Raw genomic sequence first — 14,309 nt, 5'->3', positions numbered from 1 at the left:
GTGGAATTCTTGTCCAAAATATGTACAGTCACTGACCTTGTGACCGGTGAAATAGTACTGGTGGCCAAAAGATACAAGAACATCTATGTTGCTGATTTCAAATCCTTACAGAGTGGTGATTTGAGTTATCTGAAAGCTGTTGATAATGATGTTGAACTATGGCACGGAGGACTGGGCCATGCAAGCTTTTCCCTTCTGAACAAACTAATTTAGAAGGACCTGGTCCATGGTCTGCCTATGTCACAATTCAAGATGCAAAAAGTCTGTGATGCCTGTGCTAGAGGAAAACATGTGAAGTCCTCTTTTAAGTCTAAAAGAGATGTGAGCACCTCAAAGCCACTAGAGCTTCTGCATATGGATCTGTGTGGACCTATGAGAGTGCAAAACAGAGGAGGAAAAAGATACATTTTTGTAATCATGGATGACTATTCCAGATTCGCATGGACTCTGTTTCTCAGAACAAAAGTTGAAACTATTGAAGTATTTGTGACCTTTGTGAAGAAAATCTAGGTGAAGATGGAGTCTAGAGTTGTATGCATTAGATCAGATCATGGTTCAGAACTTGACAATGTCAAATTTGAAGAATTCTGTAATGAAAATGGCATCACTCACAACTTCTCAGCTCCCAGAACTCCCCAGCAAAATGGAGTAGTAGAAAGGAAGAACAGAACTTTGGAAGAAATGGCAAGAACAATGCTGATTGACAGTGAAATTGTAAAGAACTTCTGGGCTGAAGTTGTTAACACTGCCTGCTACTTAGTGAACAGGTACATGATCAGATCACTTCTGAACAAAACCCCATATGAATTGTTGAATGGAAGAAAATCAAAGCTAACTCACCTAAGAACATTTGGATACAAATGTTATGTTCTCAACAATGGAAAGGACCAGCTTGGTAAATTCGATGCCAAGAGTGACGAAGGAATATTTCTGGGCTACTCTTCTCAAAGCAAAACTTACAAGATATATAACAAGCGAACTCAATGTATTGAGGAAAATGTCCATATTATTTTTGATGAATCTTATCCATCATTTGAGAAGAGTGCTGAGGAAGATCAAGATGGAGAACTCTCACTAGTTCTTGGTGAAGTCATTAACATGACAAACAGAAAGGCAGATATGATGGGTCAAGTAAAGGAGCCAAATGAAGACAACGCTGCCTCGTCATCAACAGAACCAAACACTTCAGTTACAACCACTGAAGCTGAAGAAAGAGTGGTTGATGCAGTTCAGGGAACTCCACTAGCACCTGAGAGAAGGATAGAGGAAAATCAGCCAAACATACCTTTCTCTTTTCAGAATGAACCTCAGGCGTCTAACTGGAGACACCAAAGCTCTCATCCAATAGATGACATTATCACTCCTCTAGATTCCGGAGTACAAACCATGTCAAGAGCCAGAAATTCACTAGCCTTCTCAGCCTTTCTCTCCCAGATAGATCCCAAAAATATCAAGGAAGCCTTGAAAGATGCAGATTGGATTACAACCATGAAAGACGAGCTGCATCAGTTTGAGAGAAACAATGTGTGGCACCTGGTACCTAGACCCCCAGATCGAACCATTATAGGAACTGTGTGGGTATTCAAAAACAAGCTCGACGGACATGGAATTACCACAAGGAACAAGGCCAGGCTAGTGGTCTAAGGCTATAATCAGGAGGAAGGGATTGACTATGATGAAACATTTGCTCCAGTGGCTTGCATGGAAGCCATTAGAATTCTAATGGCTTTTGCATCTCATATGGATTTCACCTTGTTCCAAATGTATGTCAAGAGTGCATTTTTGAATGGACTCCTTAAGGAAGAAGTCTATGTGAAGCAACCCCCAGGGTTTGAATGTCATGAGCACCCTGAATATGTGTTTAAATTGGACAAAGATCTGTACGGGCTAAAGTAGGCTCCTCGAGCTTGGTATGAAAAACTGTCAAAGTTCCTCTTGGAAAATGGTTTTAAGAGAGGAAAAATTGACAATACTCTTTTCTTAAAGAAACGAGGAAGGAACCTACTCATTGTTCAGGTTTATGTTGATGATATCATTTTTGGAGCAACAGCCGACTCTCTGTGTGAAGAATTTGCAAAACTCACGGGAAGTGAATTTGAAATGAGCATGATGGGGGAACTAAACTTCTTCTTGGGTATTCAAGTAAAACAGTCCCCAAAGGGTATATCCATTTGTCAGCAAAAATACATCAAAGAGCTCTTGAAGAGGTTTGACATGGAAGCATCAAAGGTGATAGACTCTCCCATTGTAACTGCCACCCGACTGGACATGGATGAAACTGGATCTCTTATGAATCAAACCATGTACAGAGGCATTATTGGGTCTCTCCTCTATCTTACTGCTAGTTGACCTGATATTGTTTTTAGCGTGTGGCTGTGTGCAAGGTTTCAATCAAATCCCAAGGAATCTCACTTGAAGGCTGCCAAAAGAATACTGAGATATCTCAAAGGAACACAAGACCTGGTGCTGTATTATCCATCAAGTGATAGTTTTAATCTGATTGGGTATGATGATGCAGACTATGCAGGTTATCTTGTGGACATGAAAAACACTTCTGGAATGGCTCACTTCTTAGGTTCATGTCTTATCTCTTGGGGTACAAGGAAGCAAAATTTAGTGGCTCTTTCAATAGCTGAAGCTGAATATGTAGCTGCAACATCCTGTTGTGCTCATCTTCTATTAGGGGTGTTCATTGTTCGGTTGGGATCAGTTTTTCCCTAAAAAGAAACCAAACCAAGTAAGTCGTTTTTTCAAATATTAGAACCAAACCAAACCAATTAAGTTGGTTTTTCTCGATTCGGTTTATGTCGGTTTTTCAATTTTTTCGGTTATTTTTCGATTTTTTCTTAAAAATATAAGACATACACTACCAAACACATATTCCGGCGATCACATTTTCAAATCAATTGCCCTTTGAGAAATCTATTATTTACCAAAATATATTGATGATAATTGAATCAAATAGTGATGAATAATTTAAGGACTCAATTAAAAATATGTTATTTTTAACACGAAATGGATTCTTACACTAAACAAAAGAAAACTACCAATCAAACTAGAATGTAAAGGTAAAGAACTATATTAAAAGTGCAAACTATTAACATTTACCATAATTTTTTTGAAACTTTTTATAACAATATACATATATACAGGTGTAATAATAAATTTAAAATAGCTACTCCTATAGTCGGTTTGGTTTGGTTTTTTTTTCCGATTAAAACCAAAACAAAACCAAACCAAACGAAATTTGATCGGTTTTTAAAATTCAAAACCAAAACCAAACCAAACCAAAAGTATCGATTTTTTTGATCGGTTTGGTTTGATTTTCGATTTGGTTCGATTTTTTGGGTTTTTATGAACACTCCTAGCTTCTATGGATCAAGCAGCAACTGGAGGACTTTGGGGTACTCACTAAGAGTGTGCCCCTTCTATGTGACAATACCAGTGCAGTCAACATGGCCAAGAATCCAGTTCAACACAAAAGGACAAAACATATTGATGAGACATCATTTTCTGAGAGATAATGTGGAGAAAGGGTTGATATGTATGAAGTTCTGCAGCACAGAAGATCAAATTGCAGACATTTTCACCAAGGCGCTAAGTAGGGAACAATTTGAAAGAAACAGAGTGAAGCTGGGGCTGTTGAAGCCAAATTGAGAACCTGATTCCTCTTTAGCTGGCTTTTACCCTTAAGAAATAACTGGCTTAAAGTGTTTTCTGGCCATGTCTAACTCACTTCAATACCGTTGCAGTTAAACACACATGATGAGCATAGAGGCGATAGATGCAGTGCATGAATGATAAAAGAGGATTGATTCTTTTCAAAAAAAAAAGAAAATCAAGAACCTGGTTCTTGTACCAAAGGTTAGTAGCTCTGTGCATCCTTTAATACATGTCTTAAAAAGGGTATAAAATACAACTGCCATGTCATCAACTTTTCAGATCCTGCTGTCACGTCTCTTCATTTCAATATGTTCCATCTCCCTCTGAAACATTGCAATTCTCCATGTCCAACCGCCGTTTCAGAACCGGTGCCTATTCCTCTCTCTTCATAATTATCCTCTCCTTTTAAAAATCCTCTCTTTTGCTCTTCTTAACCATAAGTCTTACACTAGAATCACCCAAAAAGGAGGATTGTCACACCACTTCGTTCAATGGTTGAGACGACTTTCGATCTCCTTGCCTCAGTTGTAACTACCATTGATCAATCTATGGAACCTTCCATTCTCACTGAGCCTTCCTCACCCTCTATTACTCCTGCTACTACAGTCACACCTTCCCCAGTTTCCCAATCTTTTCCTAGTTCAGAAACCCTTGAAACTACTGCTCCGTTCTCCCCATCGTCTGATGTTGCCACCAGTCAAACCCTAAGTGGAGAACACGGTTAAAATCCTGAGGTCACAAAGGGTTTTGCCATTATTGCCACCGATTCCATGGTTGTGGAGCACTAGTTGAGAAAGAGAAAAATATTGTAACCGTGTTTGTGGTATCCACTGATGGTGTATTGCATGAGATTACATCTCAGAAATACGAGACATAAAGTGTGGAGGAAGAAGGGGCCATTGTAGCTGTTGAAGGGGATGCAGTAGCAGATACTACTGGGGCATCACATGAGGAACCTGATCCCTCTCTGGAGGACCCAGATCAGGGCTCTCATCCCCAGGACAGTGTTGTTCCTGCATTCGATGCTGTGCCCCTAGAAATTCAAGCACCTGAAATGAGATCCAGTGATGAAGAAGACCTAGATAATGTGGCTTTTGATGCATTCATAAGTAAGCGGAGGGTTGTGTCCACCCCTGAGTCTGAAATCAAACGACCTACTACCAGGCTTAAAGTTAAAGTTGCCTATGATTCTGCTCTTCAAAAGAGCAAGAAGAATAGTAAGAAGAAAAGAAGAAAGTTGGTGAAAGACGGTGTACTTGTAAGTGATGAGGCGATCCCAGTAGTCGAAGTGGAAGAGGGAACCCCAGAGGAACCTGGTTCACTTGTTAGGTGGTCTTCAAAAAAGGCAAAGCCTATTTCAATAGAGAAAGGGTCAACATCTAGGTCTAAGATGAAAGAGGAAGTGAGTGAGTTTTCCATGTCTGATGAGGATGTCCTAGTCAAATCCAAGGGAAAAGGCAAAGTCAGTGGAGAGAAATCCGGGAAACGCAAGTCTGAATCTTTTGAAGAACCTGGTTCTGTGAAGAAAATGAGAAGTGAAGTCAGCCTTGGCTCTGAGCGCCTGAGGCATCAAAAAGTTCTGCTGGGTCGTACGTTTGACCCAACAATTTCTGAGATGGCTGGGATGTGCCAAATTCTGGAAATGGTCGAGTTTCAACGTTGGGTGCATCTATTTCAAATTGATGCACCTAAGGTGTATGAGGAGGAGGTGCAAAGTTTCTTTGCTAGCCTCTTTCTAGTTAATACTGACCATGTTTGTGCTTTGGTCAATGCGGTGGACATCGTCTTTAATGTAACATTGCTTGGAGAGATCTTAAAAGTTCCTACAGCTGGTGTGTCCAGTGTAAGATATGTGTTTCAGTATAACTTCAGAAATGCAATGGTAAAAAACAATGCTAACCAGAAAGGGGACCAGATCCATAAGAAAGCACTACTCCCTATTTACCAGCTGTTGTTTGAATTGGTTAACAAAGTTTTATTGCCTCAAGCCGAAAGGAGATCAGTGACTTCTAAGTCTGACCTATTCCTAATGGATCAACTGGACAGTTTTACTCCTGTGAGTCTGCCTTCTATTATGATTGAACACATGCAAAAGGTTGCCACCTTCAAAGACGGTAATCATGGCCTTCCCTATGGATTCTTGCTTACTCTAGTGTTCAAATTCTTTAAAGTCCCACTAGGGACGGACAAAGTGGGGACTCAAAAGCAGACTTTCTCGCAGATGACTTTGGAAGAGCGCGAGTGTGTGGAAAAGTATGGGGGGGGGGGGTAGGAAGTACATCAACCGTTTCACAGCTTATCAATGACCAAAACAGTGCAGTTAAGGATATTCGTCGGTTGAAGGCCAGAAATGCTATCCTAGAAGATTAGCAAGCCTGAGGTGTTCCGATGTCGAACGATAAAGTGGCTTGTTTGACATAGGAGAATGCTGATCTCAGGGCGCAAGTAGAGAACCTGAAGGCAGAACTTCTCAATGAGCAAAAGTCGGCAAATGCCCGTGCACATATGTGGCATGAGTTAGCTTAGCTGGACTTCTTTGTGCTGTTATTTTTTTAATGATGCCAAAAGGGGGGAAAATAATACTCAGGGAGAACTATTGTTGTTACGATAATGCATAGTCTCAGGGGGAACTACTACTATTGAACTGGTTCTTACTACTCTAACTCCACTCTATAAATGTTAAGTTTGTCATCATCAAAAAGGGAAAAATTGGTAGATTTTAAATATTCTTGCCTTATGTTTTGATGATCTAACAAACTTATTGTTAAGAACCAGAAAGGGAACCTAACCTACTTGGACTACTGCAAGCTTTAATGGATTTCATCTAAAGGTGAACTGCTACAGCTTCAGGAGCTAGGAACCCACACAAGAACCTGATACTCTTGTGGTTTTTTCATAGCAGTACAAAGTCAATTGGACACAACTGGAAATGAAGTGACTGTCAGTACTGTTTCTGCCGCACTGCACTGTCTCCAATGCCCACTCATTCTCTAACCACATAAAGTACTCACATCATTTCAAGTGATGTGATCAAGATGTACCTACAATGCATTTTACACAAAACATCACTTGAAGGTTTTTGTTTCTCATTCAAGCTTCTTGCAAAAACAGAGAAATCAATCCTCACAAGCTTGAAGAACAAGGTTGAACGCAACTACGGACCAGTTCCTAAAAGATAGCTTGTTGTTGTCCTGTTGAGTTGTAACTTTCTTATTGTACATATTGTATCTCCTAAACTGCTTACCTAGAAGTGTTTGATTAGGAATCCTCTTGTAAATCCGTAAACTCCTTGAGTTTATATTGTGACTAGATTTAGTCATAAGGAAAAGTCTTTGTAATTGTAGAGTTACAAAGTGGCTTGTGGTGAGAGCATCACAAGTTAGAAAAAGCCTTTGTAACTAGGAAGTCACAAAGTAGCTTGTGGTAAGAGTACCACAAGTTAGTTGAGTAAATCCTTTGCAATAGGAGTCATTGCAAAGTGGCTTGTAATAGGTTCTTTACAAGTTAGTGAAGTTAAAAGCCTACAGGTGTAGGTCGTGGTTTTTTGATCCCCTTGTGTGGAATTTTTCCACGTAAAAAAATCCTATGCCTTATTTACGTACGATTTTATTAGCATTCTCAGCAGAATCTTGTAGAGGACCAGATACTCTACGGTTTGGTGGACTCATACAAATTAACAATCTTCATGACTCTGCGCATCTGCCAAATCACGAGTCAATACGTCGTCAACGGGCAACTGTGTGAGGTCAGGAATATCAAGTTGCTCGTTTTCACTGCACAAAAAGAACAAAATGATAAGCTACTCAAATTGATAAATACTTTACATATAGCTATATCACTTCACTTACAAGTCGTACTGTGTTGACATTCCATGATAGACATTTTCTTATTTGTGATGACTCCCGGATGGACCACCGTGATCCAACATGCTAGAACTACGCATATTCCAACTAGGAGCAGGGTCATAACTTGTAAAATTCATATCCGGACGGTACCCCTTGTGGAAAATATACAAACCCAATTCAACATAAAATAAACATCGTTAAAGCGTAGAAAAATTGAAGTTTACCAGTCGTCTTATGGATTATGTAAAGTCGAAAAATTATTTTATCGCTGCTCATTCGCCAGTGGTGATAAGTTTAAATCAAGGCAAACTTTTTCATCAGGAATCTGTCCGGCAAAAACTGCTCCAGAATAACCACCCGATGACTGGGGGTTATCCCTACTATGCATAACCTCATTATTGGGAACGTCTTCAACCTTGACGTATATTTCCAACAATTTTATCACAATAAATTATCTGTATTCATCCGGAATCCTCAAAACATCTTTAAGAGTTTCATCATCTTCGATGTTAAACTCAGAATAAAAAAGCAAACCCCTGCGGAGTCACAGAATATGGATATCTACCAGTTACTTTAAGGTTCATCGAACGTTTTCTCACACTCATTCTTTTACATATCAACGATACCAATTTATCGTACTCTATTGTAAGCGGCAATTTAACATGACACTGTGGAGATAAACTATACCTCACAGAGTTATTCTCCTCTACAACCTCACCCCCCAATATAATGAAACCCTTATTTTTGGCTCTTCAGACATTATAAAAAATGCTTGATAACAAGAAGAAAAGTTTGAACGGAAGTTAGAATATTTTTTAAATGGATTTTCATAAAATCCTAACGCCTTTAAATAAGGCAAGTCCTAGCTCAGGGGGCAGAATTTTTTGATGTAAAACGCGGTATAATACCGCGCTTTATATATTTGAATTATTATTATGTCAGTTAACCGCATGACATTTATTGGTGGGCCCAAAAAGAAGTAAAATGTGGTATTATACCGCGCTATATGTAAAATACGGTATTATACTGCGCTTTACTTTAACGGCTAAAACTCCGTTAAAGTAAAACACGGTATAATATCACATTTTATATAGAAAAGTAACTTTTTTTTACATTGTAGTAACGTGTTTTGAGTCCAAAATATTGACATTTAGGTTTCAGACTCCTCCACAGATAGAGGTGGAATTAAAATTTTAAGTTTATAGGTTCAGAATTTTTGTTCTTTTATGTAATTAGATTCTAACTTTATAATTTGTGCATATTCAATTATTTCTTAAAACAAATATATAAGGTTTATATCAAAATTATTGGGTTCGGCCGAACTCGTAGCCGGTGGCTCCGCCCTTGTCTATAGGTGTATTGCTTTGTTATTTTTAATGATAATTTTCACAGTTATTACAAAAAAAACTATTTTTAAATTTCTCATTATATTATAATTATACAAAAAATTATGACTTGTTTTAAATTATAAGCTCAAATATTTGTTTTAAATTTCATGTTCCATAAAAAACGATTCATAAAATGGGACGAAGGGCATATATTATATTTATTAATATTAGTTTTAGTGTATGTGCGTTGCGCGTGTATATTACGTCAATCAATAAAAAATATATATGAACGAATAATTTTTTAAAAATAATAGTTGATGTTAAAATAAATGCAAATTTTTATTTAAATGATGGAAAAAATGTTATTACATTAACATGATTGCTAAATTCAATTCTTTTGAGCATGATGATCAATTTAGTCAAATTAGTTGTATGGTAATACATGGCATACAAAACTTTTTGTATAGTTATCTTGGAAGGAAACGATAAATAACTTTTCGCTTAGTTCTAATTATGAGGAAATAATTTGTATTCTCCTGGAATATAAAAAAATAAAATCTAACCTTAATTTGTCAGGATTCTAAAATAAATAGTTTAGGTAGAAAAAGGAAGTTGAACTACTTTTCATAAACAACTTAACTTTTCCAAGTATTGCAAAAGTGATTGGTAAAATAAGAAACGTGCTCTGTTTTTTCTTTCTTTTTTCTTCTTTTTTGGGATTCTTCTCTTAGCTATCTTTTTGTAAATCTTTGATATTTATAGATGTGTTTTCAACATATTGATTGAATTTGTTTTTTTTTTGTAACTTAAGTGCATAAAAATCTTATTTGTCATACATAATTTATCAAAAGTATAGTTAATTTAACTAGACCTTTTTTTTTGTGTAGAAAGTTTGCCTGGATTCTTTTTCGTTAATCTAAACCTCATTTTTACCATCTTTGGCATTCCTAGACGGAATCTAGCAATAGATGGACTTGAAATTTTAAGAGTTCACAGTGATTAGGAACTTTTTTCAATATAATAAGAGAACAAAATTACAAAAATTATCGTTATCTGAAAGTTCCTATTATATTTATCGAAAATTTAAAATATTAATTGTAGTCACAATTTTTCATAATATGCTTGTAGCTTAATTTATTTTTTATTAGATATAAAAGATGGTCAAATAAGAAAATAATTTATATAAAGTATTTTAATTGATTTTTTTAAAAGTTCTAAATAATAGAACTTCCAAAATAATTCAAATAAAAAATATTAAATATGCAATGTTTTAGTTGACATAGTTTAGTTTCTTCTTACGGCAACCATCATTTTCTTTTAATTATTAAATTCAAGCAAAAAATAAAAAAAGATAAATACAAGAAAACAATCTATAGATCAGCTTGGCAGATTCTAAACTATAAGAGTTGTTTATTGTGGATTAATTGATATTTCATAAATAATATAAGTGATTACCAGAAGTTATTTAAAATAATCACCTCCACTAAAATGATGATTGGTGATTAGCTCCTAATGCACATTAATTGATTGGGAAATATAAATTAACGCAATATTAGATTTGATCAGCTATATAAAACTAAAAGTATGGTTTGTGTATATGTAAGGAGAAGGGGGTAATCTTGCCGAATTGGTTACTTGGCATAAATTATTCAAAAAGAAAAAAAGATTGAATTTCCTAAATATTAAGAGTTTATACATAGTTCAAATAAGGAAATGTTTGATAGTAAAAAAAAATTAATTATTTTTAAAATTCTAAAAATTAGGAGATAACTAATGACTATTTTGTCCAGTGTGAACTCTATTTTAAAGGGGTAAAAAAGACGAACGACATTTCGCTAAGGGCCTTCGTGCTTTTAATATAATATAGATAGATTGGTAATAACATTTTGATGAAATTTGTTAGTGTTAAGAATTTTATGATGTGCTTGTTAAAAAATAATACTGATGCTAAAAGTTGAGATAAATGATTTTTCTTCCAATAAGTAAAGTTTTAAATTTTATTTCTGTTAACTCTGTTGTGATTATGTTGTTTTTGAGCCGATGATCTATTAAAAATAATCTTTCTATCTTTATAAAGTATGTATAAGGTTTGCGTACATACTATTATTTCTGAACTCTACTTGTGAGATTATATCGGATTGTTGTTGTTATTGGAAGTGAAGTTCTAAAATTTCCATAATCGAACACAAGAAAAGGACTTACGATTCACAAAACATTTTTGGTTGTTTCCTAATCCTATGATTCACTCTTGTGCGTTTTTGGGAATCAAATGGGAACGCTTGGCCTTGTCGTGTGTTTCGTGCATGAAGTATGGCACGTGGGTGTGTCCAACTCAGTTTAGGCACGTGCAGACCACAGTGTATCTCGTGCCCGTCGGCCTTTGACCATTGATAGAATTATATTGGCAGAAGCAAACTTTAATAAGCTTCAGCAATTGTTTAATCTAAATTCAGGACGTCTTCGATTAGTGTTCTAATGAGACATTCAACCCTATTTTATATCTTTTTTGTTCCTTCCTCGATGTTGACTAAGTTCGATCTAAGTTGATTACCTCTTATTTAATGAAATGATGTAATTAATTAGCTCCCACTCCGCTCCCTTGTTTCAGAAGCTTCTTTCGAATATCCTTCTCAAGCCTGTCTTCGTCCAAATATGAGCTCTTCGTTTCATTAGTTAAGATAGAAATATTAATTAATATATATTTCGCAGTTATTTTTTCCACTTTCATCACTCACTGACAGATTTTTAATAAAAGTACAATTATCTCCACAATTTTTATCGTCGCATATTTTTTTGGGGTCAACTTTGCTTCCTTCCGAAAGGTGCCGGAAATGTTCGACTTTAACTATTCAGAAGTATTAAGCCCAAATTTATTTATTTATTTATTTTAAATCAGGATCGTTAAGTTCGTGAATTACATTAAAGTTGAAATATATGGTTGTATAATATAAAAATATTTAAACCTATCCTTTCCTGAAAGTAAATCAAAGTAACAAAATCGAATCAATGTTATTTTAATCTTTTACGTATTTTATTCCGGATAATTTAATCGTCATTAGTTACTACACGTTGAATCACGTATAAAATAATACTAGATCATGATCCAAGGTTATATCATGTAGCTTATGTTAGAAACAATACGCGCATCAAACGCTAAACAAAATAGTGCTTACTCCGGTCCACAATAAGTGACCAATTTATCTTGGACACACCCATTAATAAATATTAAATTTTAGACAAAAATACTTAATGTGACTAAACTACCTTTAATTAAGCATAGTTATAGTAACACTTACTTCACTTCTCAAAGGTGAGGAGTAAATGACTTTTTAGGGATAGGTACTTAAGGGTAATTTTGAAAAAACAAATTAAATTTTTTCTTGATTATATAAATGAATATTTTTTTTGGATCAAAATAAAAAAAACAAATTGGTTACTTATTGCGGATCGGAGGAGTATCGGTGCCACTATTTTCTTTATAGTGATAATCAAACGACCCCGTACTGTCCGCCTTTTTTTTTTGGTCAAAGTACTGTCCGCCTAACTAAACACTTCCTATGATTAGAAACTAGAAAGGAGACTGAGAGAATTTAAAATCTCGTTGAACTTTCTCCATTTTAATAAAATAATAGGGAAAACCTAACTTTGAATGGTGTAATAATGTCCTCATTGTTTAGTAGTAGCAACCTTCACTTAAATAAGAATGATTTTCAAGCTTTGCCTAGATTTGAGTTGTCCACACAATATAAATTAACACAAGCTGTAACCTTCATTATTGACATAGATTCTTTAATTTTTTCAAAGAAAAAAAAAAGGAGAGAGATTACTTTGTTAACTAATAATACAGTCGCTTGACCGTAAATGTTACAAGTCTCAGAACAATTATATAGGAAATGATTCTCCAAGAGACTTTCTTAACTAAAGACGTATAATTAAACAACTAAAAACTGCCTACTTATTAGCGCACAAGCTGTATTGGTGGAAAAAGAAATATGACACGTAGACTGTCATCAAGCTGACGAGGCATGATACATGAAACGTTAACATAAGAAATTAATGAGAGGACGAAAAGGAACGAGAGAAACACCCACGGGTTATATTGAAGAGCGAATCGGACCTGACAACTGTAAAGAATGAAACAAGAGCGGAAGGAACAAAGACTACAAATATGAAAAAAATACACGAACCAGAAATAAAATAGGAAGGTGTGAAGAATAAGTGGTTAATAGGTGGTGAAATAGTTAAGCTAGATTTTAGTTAGTTAAAGGTAGTTAGTGGTGAGTCCGAGCTGACCATGGTTAAGTTGTTAGAACTAGAGTTAAATTAGAGTACATATATTCTTGTAATTATATTTTGTGGAATATAAAAAATTTATTTTCTCTCATTCTCTGCACTCATCTTCTTCTCTCAAGTTTATTTCCAGTTGAGCTTCATCCGTGAATGCATGGATGAATCTGAGAGATAAACTCAGATTCATCAAACTCACGTGGTATCAGAGTGGTGAAAATCTATAATTCCGTAAATTTCATTCAATCTGACAGTAGTTCCATCATCGTCTTCCTCGCGAAGCTCTGACTGACGATCGTCAATGGCGGCCGATAAATCGATCACACGCATCCTTTGTTCGTCTATCCTCCAGATACTCCTAGTTCGATTTTGATTCATGTAAAGCTCACATGATCATAAAATTATGGAATGTGGCATCGATCAATGCGAATTGCACTGCAAGCTAAGAGGAAGCTAGGGTTTGTGCTCGGGACATGCAAAAAGGACTTATTCAAGTCTGAACTACATGAGGACTGGGAAACATGTAATGGAATTATACTTTCCTGGATCATGAACACAATTTCTCCGGATTTGCTTAGCGGCATTGTGTACGCATCTAATGCACATTTGGTTTGGGAGGATCTGAGAGAAAGGTTTGACAAGGTGAATCTTGTGAGAATTTTTCAATTGCATAGAGATATAACCACCATCTCACAGGGAACAGATTCTATATCTGCATATTTCACCAAGCTTAAAGAGTTGTGGGCTGAATATGATGCAATGGTACCCATTCCAAATTCGAAGGAATATGTTGAGCGCCTTCAGCAACAAAGGTTAATGCAATTTCTGAGTTGAATCAATGAGGCTTATGATCAAGCAAGACGACAAATCTTGATGAAAACTACAGAGCCAACACTGGATCAAGATTATGCTCTAAACATTGAAGATGAAAGTCAAAATTCCAATTCCACTGTAGGAAATAAAGGAGATCCTATTGCTATGAAAGCAAGTATAGGACAACTAGGAATAAAAACCAATAGAGGACAACAATATAAAGGAAAAAAGCCATTTGCGAAGTGTGAATACTGTAACAAACCTGGCTATTCCAAGGAGAAATATTACAAGCTTGTTGGTTACCCAACTGACTTAAAAAATAAGAGATCATATGCAGCTAACATAGTAACTGGAGGTTCTGAAAATGATAAGC

General features: G+C 35.8%; 1 protein-coding gene across 1 annotated transcript; it reads left to right on the top strand.

The window, feature by feature from the left end:
* Window positions 1–13,546: 13,546 nt before the first annotated feature.
* On the top strand, window positions 13,547–13,957 carry LOC142182197 (uncharacterized). Its single transcript, XM_075256241.1, has one exon. The coding sequence runs from the start codon at window positions 13,547–13,549 to the stop codon at window positions 13,955–13,957; it is 411 nt and encodes a 136-aa protein (XP_075112342.1).
* Window positions 13,958–14,309: the final 352 nt, after the last annotated feature.

The sequence above is a fragment of the Nicotiana tabacum genome, chromosome 6 (assembly GCF_000715075.1).
Source record: "Nicotiana tabacum cultivar K326 chromosome 6, ASM71507v2, whole genome shotgun sequence".
NCBI lineage: Eukaryota > Viridiplantae > Streptophyta > Magnoliopsida > Solanales > Solanaceae > Nicotiana > Nicotiana tabacum.
This window is presented reverse-complemented; position numbering and strand designations above follow the sequence as displayed.

Excerpts from the sequence above, each read along its gene's own strand:
- LOC142182197 (XM_075256241.1), top strand. The coding sequence starts at position 13,547 with ATGCGAATTGCACTGCAAGCTAAGAGGAAGCTAGGGTTTGTGCTCGGG.